We start from the raw sequence: 18633 nt of genomic DNA on the forward strand, positions 1-18633 counted from the left end.
CTGTAGATCAATAAAGGCTCAAGTGCTTTCTCTGGTCCTCAGTCTCTTCTGTAAAACAAGAGGGTTGGCCTGATCTCCAAAGATCCACTTACTAGAGTGGAGTTCCTTATGGCAGGGACTATGTCTTGCTTGCCGCTGCATCTCAGGCCTCACCATAGCATTGTCACCCACAGGCACTGGTTAGGGAACAGCCCAAGAAAGCAGCATTGGCGTGGGTGCCAGCCTGGGCCCCATGGGTGACCCTAGCTCAGCACCAGGAAATGGAACTTCAGGAACAGAGCTCAGCTGTTAGGTGAAGAGACTCCTCAAAGACTCAGTGAGCAGGGAAGAGCAAGAGAGCTGGAAATTCAGGAGCCAAGGGCTAGGCACCCAAGGCAGCTCAGCACACCTAGCCTAGGCTGGGCTGCCTCCAACAGCAGCTCCTAGGTTTCAGCTGTTTGAGATAAGGGCCAAGTGAAAGATGAGTCTGCTTGAGCCCATAGATGCTGCTGGCAAAGAGATTGTACCAGGGCTGTGGGCAGGCCCAGTGGGACCTAATGTTTCCCAGAGACTTGGACAGTGCAGAGAGAACACAGACAAGGGGCAGGGGCTCTCAGGGAAAGCAGGGCCTCTGAGAGGCCAGAGAGCTGACATTGGACTGAGGTGAGTGGCCTCCTGTAAACACTGTTATGAAACCTCCACCTGAGGTATAACAGGAACAGAGCCATATTTCCAGAGTGAACTCGCAGAGCCTTTACAAACACCCCATCTATCATCTCCATTTCATAGAGATGGGAACTGAAGTACAGAGGAGGTGCAGGGCTTGCCCAAGGTCACACATCACAGCGGGACACAAGGCATCCAGAGACACCTTCTGAACACACATCTTAGAGGCTGAAAGCACAGACTGCAATCAGTAGAGATGCAGGCCCAGGTTCTGCCACTAACTGTGGCTGTTCTCTGTGTGGCATCTGTGCTTCCTCATCTGCATGTACTTACCTCACAGTGTGGCTGAAGGATGAAATGAGTCCACATGATAAAGCCTACACTGTCCAACATCAGTAGGAACTTGCTGATGGGGGCTGTCACTGCTTTAGCCCTGTTTGTTGTCATACGATATGCTCACTTTGTGGGTTACAAGACTGGGGAGGGCTGAGGAGACATAGGATGAAGCAAATAGTCACTCATTTGACGTGGCCTTATCACAAGAATCAGGGAACGGGACTAGGCAGTAGTGGCACACACCTTTAATCCTAGCACCAGGGAGGTAGAGGCAGGTGGATCATCCTTAGCTACATAAGGAGATCAGGGCCAAGCTAAGCTAAAGACCCTTTCTCAGAAACAAAAAAGGAGGAAGAGGAAAAAAGAAAAAGAAAGAACTATAATTAGGAACTCAAGAGTAAGTCATTGGACAGAAGTCCCTGGGCTCTGAACCAAAATAGAAAGTCACTTCTCACGGCTTAGAGCCTCACAAGGGCCAGTCCTGGTCCTGTTACAGGAGTTCTGGGCAGTCCCTCAGGGAGAGCGCCAGGTGGGAGGAAGCTGGCCAGCCTGCCAACACGAGAAGTGTGCTTTGCAATTCTGGCCTGTTTGCAGTGTCTGACTACCTCAAAGCAGGTCCTCGCCGTGTGCATAGAACCTTCCCTGAGGGGCTGGGCTACACTTCTGGTAGCCCCTGGGATCAGGAGGTCTGTTCATTCAACCAGGGGTCATGGAGTGCCTGTTAGAGCCTGGGCCAACCTGGGCACTTTGTGTATTTATTGGCACATTTTACTTCAGTAGCTGTTGAGGAACAAAGAAGAGACTTGCTGTGACCTGCAGGGAAGGGTTAAGCTCCCACTAGGTCATGTCCCCCTTCCCATAAAGGTCTTGTGCTCAGGAAATGCAGTACCCCAGGGACACTGTGGCTATGAGAAGCACAGTCTTTGGGGTTGGGGGATCGGCCCTGGGTTTGAATCTCAGCTCTGCCTCACTCTGTCAGGTAACATGGGCACACTTTTCTCCCTTGTACAATGTGACTGAAAGTACCTAGCCCACAATCCCGTGTTAAAGGCCAGTGGGGCCAGCTGGGGTGGCCAGCACACTGTGGGTGCTTGGAATGCCCCCCTCCCTCCAGAGGAGACTGTCTTACCTGTTCTTTTGCTGCAGGAGGAGCCATTCAGCTTCGATCTCCCCGAAACCCTCTTCAACATCTCCAAGTTCTTGCTGCACAGCCTGACCAAGGCCACCCCCTTGGGCATCTCCAAAGTGTATCCTCCCCCCGCCGCTCTCCTGGCCCTCCATCTAATGGCTCCAGTTCTCCACAGAGCACTTTGCTGGCAGAAGCTCCCTCTCCTCAGCAGCCACTGGGGAGTGGGGAGAGGCTCAGCTGGGCAGCTAAGCGGCCAGTGCCAAGGGGGAGAGTGGCTTTCAGGGCTATCTGGCTGCACCTGACCTGCAGCTCTGGCTAGCACCTTGTCCTAGGTCTCCCAACTCACAAAGAAGGGTGGGACTGAGACCAAAGAAGCCAGGAAGGCCTTCTGCTAGATCTGGGGGCCATGTCAGCCCAGATGACGAAGCTGCCATCCAGTAGGAGTGGTGACAAGAGGCAAGACCTGTTTCACAGATATATACACTGTGCCCAAGAGTAAAATGGAGGCAAGGCTGGGTCTAATCAGGGACAACTGCCCAGAGGAAGAACCCTCCAAGCTCCAGACAAGGCAGTAAGGCAGACTGTCAATAGGATGTAGAGACCCTGTGGTGGCAGGGAAAGCCACCAGGACCCAAAGTATCTTAAGTCAGGCTGTGGGTGTTATCTCAGTACAAAAAGATTGAGGCTGGCCTAGGCTGCATAATGAGACCGCCATATCCTCCCCCCTCAAAAAAAGGGGCAACAAAAGACCCTGTACTGCTTTTGTCTCTGGAAAAATCCCTGGGCCTTGCTGTCTAATCTCAAAATGAATAATTATGTCTTTAGCGCCTGCCTGTGGTCTGGTATAAGATGCTTTCTGGCCCAGGGTGGGTAGTGTTGGCTCTGAGACACACCTCTGCTGTCCTTAACCTCGCCAATGGCAGGAATACACTCTTCACACTGGCCAAGCAGAGCAAGGCCCTAGGTGCCTACAAGCTGGCACGGCATGCCTATGACAAGCTACGGGGGCTGCAGATCCCCGCCAGGATCCAGAAGTCAATTGAGCTGGGCACCCTGACCATCCGCTCCAAGCCTTTCCACGACAGTGAGGTGAGGGCATGCCTTTGAGCTTGGGCTGGGTTCTGTTTGGAAGATGGCTGCTGTGTTCTTGGCTCCCCTGCCAGTACACTGGCTTGTCCACTCCTACTTAGCTGCCTCTGCCTTCTGCTCTCCACTCAGCCTGCTGTGTTCCAGCTCTGAGGCCATTGACCTAGAGCCCTGTCACAGGGCCCCTCCATGCCCAAGATGTGTCTCTTCCCTCAAGCCTTGCTTAGGGCTGACCCTCTTCCTGGGAGTCCCTGTCCTCTCCAAGGCTCTATCCCAACAAGTTTCCTTGCTGCATGGACAATCCAGATCTACATAGTTCTGATTTTAAGCTCAGCGAAGGGACTTGTCATCAGATAGGCCTCAGTTCAAATCCCAGCTCTGTTGCTTTCTAGCTGTGCCTTAGGCTTACAGTACCTCAGTTTCCTGCTTTGTCAGGTGGGCATGTATAAACCCTTCCCCACAGGTGGTAGGAGGCTGCTTAGGTAGCATAAATGATAGCCTGACACAATACCTAGAGCCCGGTGAGTGGCAGGAAGAGGCAGTGGATACAGTTGTTCCTCTGAAGACAGTGTCCTGAGGCCTGGCTAGAAAAGGTGTCTGGGGTAGTGGGCCCCAGCTGTAGGCTTCAGTTGGCCAGCCTCCCCATAGCACGCAGTCTTTGGCCCTGAGAGGAGGTGGAGATGTGCACCTTTCTGGTTCAGCCTAGGCAGACATGTGCTTGTTTTGTAGGAGCTGGTGCCCTTGTGTTACCGCTGCTCTACTAACAACCCATTGCTGAACAACCTGGGCAACGTGTGCATCAACTGCCGCCAGCCCTTCATCTTCTCCGCCTCTTCCTACGGTGAGCTACCCCATTGCTTATAGACACGTGGCACTGTGGTAGGGGGATGCCACCACACCGGAAAAGCAGAATTGCTCTCAGGATCCACTGAGGCAAAGCCCAGCACGTCCCCGGCCAGAAGCCCCACTCCTGTCACAATGACAATCCAGGGTCCTTGTTCAGTCTGGGAGGCTGAAGGAGCTGTCCTGTCCCACCTCCTTCAAAGCAGCCAGTGTGGGGAGGGCTACTGGAGGCCTGGTCCTCTCCCGTGCGCCGTCCCCCTCGCCTGTGGAAAGGCTGCCTGGGGAAGGGGGCACGCTCTGGCCATCCCACCTGCTCACACACTGTCTGGTGTGAGTGACAGTCCTAAGCTCTCCTGAGGCCATCCCCCAGTCCTTCCCTGTCCCTCTAGAGGTACTGCACCTGGTGGAATTCTACCTGGAAGAGGGAATCACTGACGAAGAAGCTGTCGCTCTCATCGATCTGGAGGCACCAAGACACAAGAGGGAGGGCAAATGGCAGGAGATCACAAGCAACAGTATCCTGTGCTCTTGGCCTGGGCCAGGCAGGGTGTGGGGGAGCTCAGCATGGGCTGTGCCAGCAGGCAGGAACAGAAGGATGAGATCAAGATGGAATGGGGAGGTCCCCATGCAGTATGGACCAGCGTCAGTTGGGCAGAGAGCTGGCCAGAGCCTGCAGGTCCAAGGAGAGTGACACCTTCTTCCTGTATGGTCTCCCTGCCCTGCTCCTGAAGACTGATCATGCTTCTGGCCCACAGCTGCAGAAGGCATAGTGTGCATACATTGGGGATCGCCAGCTTTCCTCTCAGCTTTTTCATGCAGTGGCAGCAATTACTACTCAGGCTGAGGAAAATAGAGTGTGAAGCTCCCGGTGTCTATCCTATCCTCCTGGAGGCCTCTATGTGCCCCTGGTTCTGCTTTCCAACCTCCATAGCAGTTAGGGAGATGGATACCAGTAGTATGGCTGAGGCCCCAGAACAGCTGGTCCCCTGTAGGTATTTCCATACCCTTGGTGCCCCTCACTGGAACAGTTGGCCATACCCACCTGCCTCTGCCTCATGCCAGCTCCATGGCCACTGGCAGAGGAAAGGTCGGTAGGACTGGGTTCTGTAATAGTTCTTGCCCTTCACAGCTGTGACTGCTGAGTTTCTCAAGTGGCAACAGGGCCTATGGTCTCTGCCCACTCGGGGCCCTTGGATGGCCACTTCCTTCCAAGGGCCACATGGGAAGCACATGATCTCTCTTTCTCTGTCCTGTGCCCCAGCCACATCCCCCATCTTCCACCTGGGGGCCTCTCCCAGCCACTATACCACTCTTCCTAAGTCTGTGAGATGCAATACCTAGCTGAGCTCCTGGGAGTGAATGTGTGGGCTGGAGGGCGGAACCTGACTGGGCTCCAGCTCCATCCTTGACCAGAACCCTGCAGATTCCCAGACACTGAAGCTGGATGAGACCATAGGCTCCATAGGAGACGATGACCCGTTTACAGCCAAGCTGAGCTTTGAGGTGAGATGACATCTCAAGAGGGGTGCTGAAGGCCCAGTGGAAGGCAGTCAGTACTTTTCCCCAGGTGCACGGGGACCCCCAATTAGTGTGGCAGTTAGCTACAACCTCAGACATGACGTGAGAAAGAGAGCTGGACAGCTTCCTGTGGTGACTTGGCCGTTTGGAGGCCACTTCAGTGCTAGCATGGGGGGGGGTGTCACTGTCAGGCTGTCTGGAGTTGAGATGCGGTAGTGTCCCTTTGGCCACCAAGGATCCTGAGATCAGGCCAAGGGCATAACACCCATGCCCATCCCCCACCCCCACAGCAAGGAGGCTCCGAGTTTGTGCCTGTGGTCGTGAACCGGTCAGTGCTGCGCTCCATGAGCCGAAGGGATGTTCTCATCAAGCGCTGGCCCCCACCGCTGCAATGGCAGTATTTCCGCTCGCTGCTGCCTGATGCCTCCATCACCATGTGCCCCTCCTGCTTTCAGGTACAAGTCTACTGCTGGCAGTCTCTCTTGCTTTTCCATTCTCAGTGTCTCCCTTGGGAAGCTGGGCGTGTAGGGAGAAGATCATGAGCTGTCCACAGCCTGCCCCTCTCCCTTGCATCTGCCCAGCTGGCTGTAGCAGACCTTAGTTCCTGCTTTGCACTCCCCTGAATGAGGGATGATGTGCCTGTGAACTTCATTCAGAATAAAGATCCTGCCAGTCCTCTGACCAACACATTTCAGGTCTGCTCCTGCTGGCACCAACTCACTGCTTAGCTGCTTCCTCCCAGGGCATGTTCTAGCCAGGGCTCAGGGCTTGAAGGTGACCTGGCCCTGCTTGCCTGTGCCACGGGCTGTCTCTCCTCAGATGTTCCATTCAGAGGACTATGAGCTGCTGGTGCTCCAGCATGCCTGCTGCCCTTACTGCCGGAGGCGCATCGACGATACTGGCCCGTGAGCAGTGACTGGCCTCTGGGACCACCTGCTTCCTGGCCTCCTTGCTGTCCCCAGACTGTGGGGAAGAAAGAATTAAGCCCTCAGAACGTGTCTCCTGCCCAGATGAAGTTTGTATTCCGGGGAGGGGCCTCTCCTTGTATAACCACAGATTTCCTATTTATGGCATTTCGTGCCTTGTAAATAGCACCAGGAGATGGGGAAGAGAGCACACATATATTTTCTAAGAAAAAAAAAATCTGTTACTTTCAGAAGGGCTCAAGTGTTCCTAGCAGCCTGCTGGAGTCCGTAGATTTGTCAGACCGTTACCGTGCACACTTTGCCGACAGATTGCCTCAATAACGACAAATAAAAGGGCTACTCATTTTCATCAGTGTCTGTGTTTTAGCAAATCCTCATATTGTCTGCAACTTAATTTCCTTATGCAAAAGTGCACCTGTTTCTAATTTGATCCTAAAGGAACATTGCTTTTTCATGCTCTTAAAATGTAATCTAATCAAATGGCAGTATGGGAAGGGGCAGGGGCAGGGGCGTTTTTGTTATTGTTTGTTTATTTTGGTTTAATGAGGATCCATCTTGACAAGAAAATAAGATACCTGGCTCCAAAGAATAGTCTTGTCCTTGGAGCCCCTAGAGCCCACCTTGAACACCAGTCATGGGGTCCACTCCCACAGGGTACTCAGCCTGCAGTACTTTCCCTTCACTCCAGGGCCTGAAGCATGGTGGCTGCGGTTGGGCTCCACAGAATGGTGTGGGAGGGATGTCAGGCAGAATCTGGAAGGAGAACTCGCACACACTGGGGACCTCTGTGCTGGTTATGACTAGAAAGAGCAGCAGGTGCTAGGATCCAAGGGCTTCCAGCCACGAGGGGCCGCCTGGAGTTGTAATCCCTATAGTCCTCTTGCCACCTGCCCACGGACAGACAGCGCCTTCTCCCTGACTATCTTAACAGGCGGGAGATGGAGCAGCTAGGAGCCATGCTGAAGAACCTCTTGTGAGGCTGCTGGGATGAAGAGATGAGGGTAGAGTGGGCGACAGAAGCCAGGCATGGTCCAGGCCTATCCAGCCTCCCTCTGCCTCTGTGGAAATGGAAAAGGGAGCCAGGCAAGGTCCAGACCTTCCCCACCCCCTCTGCCTCTGTGGAGATGATGGAGGGAATGAAGGAGGGAGCCAGACAGTTGTGCCAACACAACTCCTCCGTCTAGTGTCTAATTGCTTATGATCATGCATGCTCTCTCTCGCACTAAACATTTATTAATGTGTTAGGATTTCCATTAGCGCGTGCCTTGAACTGAAATCATTTGCATATGCCTGGGAAAAAAAGTGGGGCGAGGGAGGAAACAGTGCCAGCTTCCCAACAGGCGTCAATCACAGTGACAGATCAGATGGTCTATGGCTGGAGGCAGGGGGCTGCCTGAGATGGCATCCTCTCAGCCCAAAACACAGAAATTCAAGGAGAGCCCTGCCGGGAGCCAAGTTCCCAAGGCTGAGCCTGGCCACAGCTCCGGTTCTTGCTGACGCCATCAGCATGTCTGGTCTGAGCAGCCCTTTCATGGATACTGAAACTGAGGCTCAGTGACTGCTTGAACAGACGTACATGCTGAGCCAGAGTCGGACCCATACCCACCTTTGCACTGCCCCACTGGGTTCTTTTCTCTCCTCTCCTCTGGGCTGAGTTCTACCTGGTCTGAAGGAAATTAGGACAGGGACCTGGAGGTACCAGTTTTGCCAAGAAGAGGCTGAGATCACAGAGGGGTGACTGCTGGTGAGACTCTGTCAGGGCTCGCATCCCGATGCTGTGTGTCATGTCCACAGGGAGGACGAAGAAGATGGGAGCTGACTGGGTGGTCTACAACCAGTGGGGGTGTCTGGGTCTCTGCTTTCTAACCTTTCCCTCTGTGTGGCTGCTGAAGCTAGGAGTCCCCATGGCTCTGCCTCAGAGGTTTGACAGCCCTCTGTTGTACCTCTTCCCTGGCCTGAGGCAGAGGTGATGGGGCATTGAGGCCACCAGCAGGCAAGGCTCCTACGCTGGGCCAGGCCTCTACCCTGGAACTGCTCCCCCCATCCTTCACCCAGACTCCAAACACCTGCCTAGAGCACGAGTGCAATTGTGCTCTTTCCCTGCCGTGACCCACAGTGGCTCGTCAATGCCAGCCAGCCTCCAGGCTCATGGGCCTGCCCCAAGGCTCTGACGCTATCTGCCTGAGGTCTGCAGGTGTCCTCCTGGCCACTCGTGCTCCTGTGAGTCCATAGGTTTTATCTGAAAGGCTGCTAAGGCCAGAAGCCCCCAAACCCTGCCTGAGAGTCAGGTGTTCCGTGCTATGCCTCTGCTGGGCCGGGCAGGTGGGGATAGGAGCTAATCGCAGCCTCCCCCTGCCTGCTGCCCTGAGGCGCCACAGCACTCAGCAGAGTCTGTGAAGCAAACATTAGGAGCGCAAGGAGGAACGCCTGTCTTTTTGCACATTCCCTTGATGTCCTCAGCAGGGCCTTGGTGACACAACCGAGAGGACTAAGCCACAGGTGAGAAGAAAAGGAGGGGCCTGCTGACCAGCAGCACTTTTTCCCTCTGAGGCTTAAGAGCTATTAGCGCTGACGACTAAGTCCCTAATCCTCCATTCAGTGCCCTGTGACTGTGCTTTGAGGAGCCAGCGTGGCTGTACCGAGCCTCAGAGACAGCCTCCCCGGGCCCCCGCATCCAAGCAGCTCACAGTTCTCCACTGGCCGGCTCCAGTAACCCACACTCCTGTGTAGCACTGGCCTCTGCAATACCCCTAACTTGAGAGGAAGAGAGCTCAGACTGCAGGCCAGCCAGACTGTGCAAACTTCACCTCTGCTGAGGGTTCCTAGCCCACAGGGACGGTGTGTCTTGAGCACCTACTGCTGTGGACCAAGAGCTGAACACACAGAGAGACAGGCTCAGCTGCCTGCATTCCCAGACACACAAATGAGTGTGGGTCAGTTGAAGGGCCACAAGATGGTCTAGGTGGCGACAAGTGCAGATTGCAGAAAATATAGACAATGGGGTGGGCCCTGGTGTGGATCGTAGTGGGGTTGGCTCTCCTCGGAGACTGGAAGGAGGAGCTGAAGGACTGCTTGATGATGAGTTTCATCAGCCTGCAGAAGCAGGTGATCAGGAAGGGGTGCCACTGCACCGGCCCAGGGCCTGAGTGAAACATCATGGTTGCAAAGGAGCCACGGTGCCTTAATGGTGTGGGTAGGGACAGCAGGCCAGGCTCAGTCTGGATATGGTTGTGGTGACCCAGGTGTCCCAGACCCAGCAAACAGAGGCCCAGAGCAGGGACAGGGCTTTCCAGGGTATTGGGGTAACTCAGAGACACAGGCGAGAATCTGCTTTGGGTACTCAACTGCTCCACTTGGGTCCATGCGACTCAGTCCAGGCCCTTTCCTCTAGGATGAGGCAGGGAGGCCGCTCTTAAGAACTATGTTTTGATGGGGGAAGTAGGGAGATGGCAATAAAAACCCTAGAAGACTGTGTGGTTGTGGTTATAATCCTGGCTATTGCTGGGAAGTCATGTGACCTTGGTGACCCACTATAGCCTCTAGGCCTCAGTCTGAAAGTGAAGATGCACTAGGCACATCAGAGCTGATGACTTGTAATGACCCTCTCAACTCAGTCTGAGCTTGTGTACAGAACCAATTCAGTGTACAGACTCCAGTGACCTCAGCCTCTGTTACCCAACTTAGAGAGGGGCAGTGTTTCCAGAGGTGGCCCTGCCTGCCCACTCACTCACTGGGCAGGCTCAGATCAGAGCCTAGGGGATGGGCGAAAGCCCCAAGGAGACCATAATGAAGCCTCCTAGCTGTCCCAAGCCCAGGCGAGCTGTCAAAGTTGCTGAGCTGGGTGCAGGGCAGGGTAGATCTGGGGGTGACCACCAGCACCATGTCAGAATCAGAATCTCCACCTTGACCTCATTAACGCTGGTCTTAATCACCAAGCCAAGCTCTTTAAACTGCTAGAGGCCAACTCCCTCCCCCTGACATAAAGGCCAGCCCTGCGTTCCTTTTCTCACACAGGGGGCCTGCAGGGAAGGGGCTTGCTTTTCTAAGCAGACAGATCTAGGAATCCCAGGTGTGAAGACACCGAGCAAGAGAGAGCTTAAGGGCCACGAGGCTCAGAGATGAACATTTCCGGGGCCAGTCTTCTACCCAGGTTCCAGGGTCTTGTTCCTCTGCCTGTGTGGCAAGTGGCATGGTGTTTTCTCCTGTCGTCAGCCATTAGATCAACATTGCCATCTCAGAGGGGTCTTCATAGGCTGTACAGCACAGCTGCAGAGCGGGACCTTTTCTTCTATTCCCTGTCTGCCTCCTTGCATCTGCTACTCACAACCGTCTTTTCCTGGGGTGCTGGCTTTTTGTAGCCTATGCTTTCTTGTCTCCTGTGGGCCCCTAGAATCAATCCCTTGCCTGGGACTCAGTGAGTGCTCTGCGCGCATGTCAGCCCAACAGTGATCCTAGAGCATCCTACACATGAGGGCTCTACATGGCAGAGGTGCTGGCCTCACATCCTCAGACACCAGGCCTAGCCCTGGACCAGTTTCTTCCTCAGATTGGCAACCCCAGCAGGCCAGCAGCAGCAGCTCAGCCTGCACAGGGTTCCGAAGCCTCACAGCTCACATCTCTAGTCATCCTCTCTGCCCCCAAGATTCACCTAGCTGTATGCCCATTGCCTTCTAGGTAAGGCAGAACCTACTAGGCCCCTCGCCATGGCCCTCCAGGTCTCACACGCTCACCTGAATAACCCGGCATCCTGCTCCCTCATGCAGGGGCCATGCCCTGCCCCATCCCAGCAGCCCAGTCCCATCTCCATAGCCCATGGCCATCTGTTTCTGAACTGGAATGTGTTTCCCCCCCTGGCTGAGTCTTGCTCAAGCCAGAAGCACTCTGAGCAGGGCCACAGCCGCCTCTCTCATCTCCCAGGAGGCTGGCTCATAAATGTTTAACGAACGAGTGAGTGAGCAAATTCCAATTGAATGCAACAAATAGTTATGGAGCTGCTGGGCCTGGGGTGGCGTGAGACCGGTGGTGATGGAGAGCTGACGGCACACAAAGCTCGGATCTGTCCCAACGAGCTAGTGTCGGGGCCAGGGGGGCTGTGTGAGTTGGGAGGTGACCTGGGAAGGGATGGAACAGGTGCTCAGCTGGAGCAATGTGGAGAAATGGACTGAGGCGACCAGACTGACAGGGGTAGAAACTCCTGGGGGAGTGTGGGGCAGACAAGATGAGACCCCCATCGGGCCTCCACCCGATGTCACCTTGGCCCCACTGCAAGCCAATTAGGCCCCAGCGGCAGCGGTGGGATTAGTATTCTTAGTATGATATCTCCCGGATGCTGAATCAGCCCCTGGCTTAGGGAGAGAAGGTCACTTTATAAGGGTCTGGGGGGGGTCAGCGCCTGGAGTCGCGCTGTGGGAGCCGTAGGTGGCTGAGCTCGCCAGGCAGCCTTGGTCTCCGTCGACGAACAGCCCGTGGGGCAGCGTCGAGGGCCGCAACCATGAACGGCACCGAGGGCCCCAACTTCTACGTGCCCTTCTCCAACGTCACAGGCGTGGTGCGCAGCCCCTTCGAGCAGCCGCAGTACTACCTGGCTGAGCCCTGGCAGTTCTCCATGCTGGCGGCGTACATGTTCCTGCTCATCGTGCTGGGCTTCCCCATCAACTTCCTCACGCTCTACGTCACGGTGCAGCACAAGAAGCTCCGCACCCCGCTCAATTACATCCTGCTCAACCTGGCCGTGGCTGACCTCTTCATGGTCTTAGGAGGGTTCACCACCACGCTGTACACCTCCCTGCACGGCTACTTCGTCTTTGGGCCCACAGGCTGCAACGTGGAGGGCTTCTTCGCCACACTGGGCGGTAGGAGCCGAGGGCTGCCAAGGGGGCGTGAAAGGGCCCAGCGAGGGTCTGCGGCTTGGGGGCGGCAGCGTAATGGGTCTCTCCACTCCTGTCTCATCATCCAAAGGCCGAGCTTATCCGCCGACAAACGCTGTGGTGCTGAGCTAGGCTGTGGTTGAGAGTGAGCAACTGAACGCTCATCTTATCTCATTTCGAGTAATGCAAGAAACGTGGGTTCAGAAAGGTCAAGGCGCTCACCGGGGAGTCATGGCGCGGGCGCGCCTGTGTGTGTGTGTGTGTGTGTGTGTGTGTAGTACCCTCTGAGGCTGCTGAGCTTGGGCAGGCTCCTCTGTTGGCTTTAACCTGTTAACGTCCATCATGAGTGATTGCACAACAGAGAGAATCTGGAAGGATCCATTTGTTTCTTTTCTTTTTCTGTCTTGGAGGGGACACACAGTCTCGAATAGTCCAGTCCTTAAATTATGTGGCTGAGGGTGGACTTGAACTCCTGATCCTCCCATCTCAGCTTCTCAAGTACTGGGTTCACAGGCATGGAACACCATGCCACACTGGGTGTTTCCAAACTTTTTCTTTCACTCGACTGGAAAGTCAACAAGGAAAATCAGTAAGGAACCATGGAGCCTGTTTAGCTGAGGAAAGTGAGACAGGGAGCAGGCAAAAGTCGCATTTAGAGATACAGGAGGGCTGGCACCAGAGGATGCTCTCCTGGCTGGGGCCCGGAGGTGTCTCCAGCAGATGTAGGAGAAGTTGGTGTAACAGCACAAAGCCAGGGTGATGCTTTATGGATCCAGCTTGCATGGATCCCCAGGGTGCTGTCTTATTTCTCCCGTGCCCAGGGTGCTGCCTTGGTGGCACTGTTGGACATCCCTATTACCTTCTGTAATCATCACGGTCCCTGGTCTCTGGACAGAAACTGGGGTGCCATGCTGACGAGCTTGTCTCTGCATGGTCAGGCCCAGGTCAAACAGGCCATCAGGAATTCTTGTGGGTAGCACTCCCGTTGCTCAGAATGTCCTAGGCTGGTTGATTATTCGGCTCTTCTCCATACTGAGCTTCTGTGGGTGACATGTGAACTGGTGTCTGGAGCCCCCTTTTACCCTTCTTCTTCCCGGCCCTAAGCCACAGCTCCAGCCATTCTGAAACGGTATCTCTCATGAGCCTAAAGCTCTACCCAAACAGAGAGGCTCCTGGCTCTTTGGCGTTCCTCTGGCACATAGGCTCTTCACCCCTCCCTCCTCCTGGCTAGTCCAAATCTACTGCATCCTTAAGGCCTGGCTCAAGTCTCAAAACAGAGGCTTCCCTGATGCCCTGTCCTCTCTGGGGGTGTTTGCTTTCTGTGGCCTGAGGTCAGAGCTGGGGGGCTGATTGCAACCAACTGCCTTACAGGTGAAATTGCCTTGTGGTCCCTGGTGGTTCTGGCCATTGAGCGTTATGTAGTGGTCTGCAAGCCTATGAGCAACTTCCGCTTCGGAGAGAACCATGCCATTATGGGTGTGGCCTTCACCTGGGTCATGGCTATGGCCTGTGCTGCTCCTCCCCTCGCCGGCTGGTCCAGGTAAATGGCACTGAGCACTGGGTCTGGCAAGGCCTTTGTGGAGTTCCCATTCAGAACTTAGAGCCTGCAGGTTGATTCCAGCCATTATATAGTCTTGCCCCCAAAACCATCCTGATGACTTTCCCAGGCTAAAGTCTAAAGCCAGGGGAGAAGAGAGGGACAACAATGGTGTAATGAATCTGATTCCATCTCTGGGCCCCATGGCAAGGGGAACTCTGGACACCCCAACCCTTCACCTTGGCCCAGTCCCTAATCCTCGCTAAGCCAAGGCCCAACTACAATCCTCTTTGGTTGAGTTCTCCTGGGCATGGGCAGCTCTCTATCTGACCTTGGGACCTCAGCCCCAAGAGAAGCTGAACCTTCCCAACATGCATGGTGACATCGTAGCCCCAGGAACTAGACCCCATCCAGTCTCCATGCTACCGTCTCCAAATGCTGGTGACATAAGAGAGGGTAGGGACAGGTTTTTAGGTACCCAGAGCCTCAGGGACTCTCCATTCTCTACTCACATCTCTTCTCCATCCTCTGAGAGCCCACCTAGTGGCCCTTCCTGAGTCAGAGCCCCATGGCCTCTTTCTTTACCTTCACCTGGCTCTGCAGACACAGTCCATGGGCACCCTGGGGTTTCTGAATACAGCCCGATATCACCATCCTCAGATATCATCACAACATCCTCGATTCTAAAAGCTGCACAGGGTCCCATAGATGGCAGCGAGCCCTCCCTTACTGTAGAAAGCATTGCTGTTGCTAGGAGACCCACATCTCCAAACTGCTATACTCATGGGGGGGGCCTCAGCCCTCCTCCCCAGCACCCTCTGCCTCCTCACTCAAACCATCAAAGGGCAGCAGGCTGGTGGAGGAGAGGAGTGTGGCCAAGTGGCAGGAAGCTTGAGAACTGCCCAAGGGCTGAGATGGATAAGTCTCACCTGGCGATGGGACCAGCATGCTTGGCAATGGGACACCATGCTTCCCAAGGCCCACAGAAGCTCCTGCCTCTGTGAAAGCTCCTGCCTCTGTGGACCCCACGCTTAGGTCCAGCTGAGCACGTGTTCTCTTCCTGCCTCACCGTCCCCTGCACTGACCCCTAGGTACATCCCCGAGGGCATGCAGTGCTCATGTGGGATCGACTACTATACCCTGAAGCCCGAGGTCAACAACGAGTCGTTCGTCATGTACATGTTCGTGGTCCACTTCACCATCCCTTTGATCATCATCTTCTTCTGCTACGGGCAGCTGGTCTTCACGGTCAAGGAGGTATGAGTGGGGTCCTCCACTGTGAGCGCCCGGCCCCATGCTGGGTGCCAAGCGCTGGTGCCAGGGTTTGTATAAACACCTCGGGCTGGACACAGGTCTGTATCTCTGCAGGCCGCAGCCCAGCAGCAGGAGTCGGCCACCACTCAGAAGGCAGAGAAGGAAGTCACACGCATGGTTATCATCATGGTCATCTTCTTCCTGATCTGCTGGGTCCCCTACGCTAGCGTGGCCATATACATCTTCACCCACCAAGGCTCCGACTTTGGGCCCATCTTCATGACCCTGCCGGCTTTCTTTGCCAAGAGCTCCGCCATCTACAATCCAGTCATCTACATCATGATGAACAAGCAGGTGCCTGGGATAAGGCGGGGCTTGGGGGCAGTGAGGGAATGAATGAGAGGGGAAGGGGATGGGACAGACTGGGCTCCTGGCCAGACTGCTGGCAGGCCAGGAGCTCTCAGGTTGGCAACCTCCTGGGGAGTAAGCCAGGATGTCCAGGAGCTCTGACATCCGTTCCTGTGAGATACATCTGACCAAATGGTCCTGGAAGTCTGCTTTATAAGTCAGCTGGAAGCCAGGTGCAATGGCATATGCTTGTAATCTCGCTCTCTTGCTTGCTCTCTCTTTCTCCTTCTCTTTGGGTTTTTTGAGACAGGGTTTCTTGGTAGCCTTGGCTGTCCTGGACATGCTTTGTAGACCAGGCTGGCCTTGAACTGACACCAATCCACCTGCCTCTGCCTCCCTGGGTGCTGGGATTAAAGGCGTGTACCACCGTGTCCTGTTCATGCCCAAAACAGAGGCAGGAGGATCCTGAGCTCCAAGTCAGCCTGGGCTAAATAGTGACATGCCTCCACCCCCACCCCCCAAGCAGGGTATGGTAGTATACCTCTGTATCCCAGCATTCAGGAGGCTGAGGTAGGCAGATTAGGAATTCAAAGCTATCTTTGGCCATACAGTGATTTGGGGGCCAACCTAGGCAATGTGAGAGTCTGTCTCAAAAAACAACCACAAAATGTCAAGTAGTTCCAAGGCTGGGAATGGAATGGTCCCACTGTAAACCTTAGGAACCTGCTAAAAATGCTAGTTCTGGGAGGAGAGAGATCAAGCCACTGTTAAAAGCCAGAGTTTCTCGGCAGAAAAGGCTGACGTCTCTGGTCTTAGACTCTGGATTCAAGTCCTGGCTCTGCCACATTCAGGCTGTGTGACCTTGGGCGAGTCAACTATCTCCCTCTTCTTGGCTTCAGTTTCCCTATTAAGGAGGAGGGCCAAATCCCAAACTCTCAAATTAAATGAGATCATTCACAGAAGATCCTAAGCATCCACAGGACACCATGGCATGTCATATGACAAAAAACCCTCGTGCGGGGTTCCTGGAAACTTTAGTGAGGGGACAAGCTCACTAAAGGGTGGGGCTGAGGCTGGGCGGGGAGGGGGGGCTGTCCTGACTGGCACTCCTTGCTTTCCAGTTCCGGAACTGCATGCTCACCACGCTCTGCTGTGGCAAGAACCCACTGGGCGATGACGAGGCCTCTGCCACCGCCTCCAAGACGGAGACCAGCCAGGTGGCTCCGGCCTAAGCCTGCCTGGCCAGAGACTGTGGCTGACCGTAGGAGACTCCTGCCCCCACCAGCCCCAGCCACAGCCCCCAGCAGGAGCAGCACCCGTTGGAATGAGGTCACGCAGTCTCCCTCAGTGTTCTCTTCTTTGTTTTTAATGAATTCGTGAAAGCAAAACGAGGCTCCCCAACTCAACAGGGACAGCCTGAGAAAGGACATCCGTCCACCAAGACCCCCGACCCGGAGTCCCCAATTCCCAGGGGCCAGCGGGATCTGTACCCCTCCCCTCAGCTTGTCTCTCAGGAACATGACAACGTGTCCCAGCTTTAGGGCTAAGTGTCTAGATCAGAATGGAGCACACAGTAGCTGATTAATAAATGCTAGCTGGATGAAGGGAGGAATGAGTGACTGAATGAGTGGATGTATGACAGAGGGGATTGATGGAGGGGAACATGTATGTCCTCAGATGCACAACCTGGAAGATCCAGTCATGTTTTGCTGGAATCTCTAAACAATTTTACATCCCTACCCTGGTTTTCTCCCACACCCCTGGATGGATATTCCAAATCCCGGGCCCTGACAGTATGTGGCTGCTTCAAAGACAGAGAGATGGAGGATGGAGGGAAGAAAAAGGAAGGAAAAAGTGAGGGAGGGAAGAAAGGCAGGAAGGAGGGAGGGAGGGAGAGAATGTGTGTATGTGTGTGTGTGTGTGCAAATACTTTGTATATAAATAGCACAGCTGGTAGTTGTGTTACAAAGAATACCAATTAATATAATTACCTAACCATCTGATTGTCTCTGCTCGTTAGTGACTGCTTGGGAATTGGGCAGGGCCCACACACTCAGACAGGGTCTTTTCCCTAGCCTCAGTAGGCTTTTACAAATGACCCAGGGCTTCAGGCCTATACAGGGCTGGAACTGGATCACAGGGATGACAGGGACAGCAATGCGGGCTGCAGCCATTAGGACTAAGAAAGCATTGTGGCCAGGGGTCTCAGGCAAGGCCTGGGTCCTTCCTCCAGTGTGGCATCCTTGGCTCATGTCTTCCAATCTACTTGGCCTGTGGAGACCCAGCCCTTCCTCTTGGCTTCTGGACACATTTGCTCCTCCACACCAGCCACCAGGTGGCAACAGCTCCAGGCCAGTATGGAGTTCTGGAAGCCGTGCTAATCTGCCCACCCTCAGGGAGCAGCTGAGTCCCTGTTGCCACCCTTCTTCTGAAAAGCTCAGAAAAACTGTGTGAGACCTGACCAGGCCTTATCCCTAAGATGCTCATGGATCCAGTTCCCAGATCCCTTGTTGGATATGCTGTTTTCCTTGGCATTTGGTCTTTTCTTTGTTCCAGAGAGTTCTGAGGCCAACAAGAACTGTGGGATGCCAGAATTGAGCAGCTTCAGTCTGCATCCCTCCTCCACAGAACCTCAGCGGGGCCCCCAGCAGGCCCACCCCTGCCTAGGGACAGAGGCATTAAAAGCTCAGCTCCTACACCTTGTGGCAGTGGTGGTCTGTTACTCTCAAGCTCTTTACTTATAAAATGGATGGAAACTGGGAAGCTTCCCTGACTCCCGGCATGGGGACAAGCAGTCCAGAGTCCCCGGGTAATGTACTATGGCAGCTCCATCAATTTGAGAAACCCACCTTGGGCAGTGTAGAGACGTGGTAAGCTCTCTAAGCTTCTGTATCTGCAAAGAGGAGCTTAGACCTGCCCTTGAGGGGATTAGATGAGCTCTAAAGGACTTATGTGGCCAGCCCACTTCCTGCATGCTGAAGACATTGGCACACCCTGGTATTCTTGGCTCTGAGTTGCCCTTACCAGGCCACCCACCCACATACATACCTAGCAAGGAAATGGAATGGAGCCTCAGATGTGGAGTGATACCATCTTTAAGGAGGAAAGGGTGCCAGGGCCTGGATGGAAGGAAGCCCCTCAGTG

General features: G+C 54.5%; 3 protein-coding genes across 6 annotated transcripts in view; 2 read left to right on the top strand and 1 right to left on the bottom strand.

Moving 5' to 3' along the window:
- Positions 1 to 6832, top strand: part of Ift122 (intraflagellar transport 122) — a 68143-nt gene extending 61311 nt beyond the window's left edge. For all 4 annotated transcript variants that reach the window (XM_060383982.1, XM_021641005.2, XM_021641006.2 and 1 more), the window contains 7 exons: positions 2128 to 2228; positions 3034 to 3199; positions 3926 to 4037; positions 4429 to 4554; positions 5463 to 5542; positions 5848 to 6012; positions 6377 to 6832. In XM_060383982.1, coding sequence (XP_060239965.1) covers positions 2128 to 2228; positions 3034 to 3199; positions 3926 to 4037; positions 4429 to 4554; positions 5463 to 5542; positions 5848 to 6012; positions 6377 to 6466 — 840 coding nt within the window. In that variant the 3' untranslated portion in view covers positions 6467 to 6832. The remainder of the gene's footprint in view (positions 1 to 2127; positions 2229 to 3033; positions 3200 to 3925; positions 4038 to 4428; positions 4555 to 5462; positions 5543 to 5847; positions 6013 to 6376) is intronic.
- Rpl32 (ribosomal protein L32) overlaps positions 1 to 11757 on the bottom strand; it is a 114895-nt gene extending 103138 nt beyond the window's left edge. The window contains exon 1 of the mRNA XM_060383986.1: positions 11754 to 11757. The gene's annotated coding sequence lies outside the window, so the exon portion shown is untranslated. The remainder of the gene's footprint in view (positions 1 to 11753) is intronic.
- A 217-nt stretch (positions 11758 to 11974) lies between these two features.
- Positions 11975 to 18185, top strand: Rho (rhodopsin). Its single transcript, XM_021641029.2, has 5 exons — positions 11975 to 12335; positions 13722 to 13890; positions 14979 to 15144; positions 15256 to 15495; positions 16611 to 18185. The coding sequence occupies exons 1-5, from the start codon at positions 11975 to 11977 to the stop codon at positions 16719 to 16721; spliced, it is 1047 nt and encodes a 348-aa protein (XP_021496704.1). The 3' UTR covers positions 16722 to 18185.
- The last annotated feature ends 448 nt before the right edge of the window (positions 18186 to 18633 follow it).

This window comes from Meriones unguiculatus, chromosome 5 (assembly GCF_030254825.1).
Source record: "Meriones unguiculatus strain TT.TT164.6M chromosome 5, Bangor_MerUng_6.1, whole genome shotgun sequence".
NCBI lineage: Eukaryota > Metazoa > Chordata > Mammalia > Rodentia > Muridae > Meriones > Meriones unguiculatus.

Excerpts from the sequence above, each read along its gene's own strand:
- Rho (XM_021641029.2), top strand. The coding sequence starts at position 11,975 with ATGAACGGCACCGAGGGCCCCAACTTCTACGTGCCCTTCTCCAACGTC. Across the intron at positions 13,891-14,978 it reads CCCCTCGCCGGCTGGTCCAG|GTACATCCCCGAGGGCATGC; the intron begins GTAAATGGCACT and ends ACTGACCCCTAG. Across the intron at positions 15,145-15,255 it reads TGGTCTTCACGGTCAAGGAG|GCCGCAGCCCAGCAGCAGGA; the intron begins GTATGAGTGGGG and ends GTATCTCTGCAG.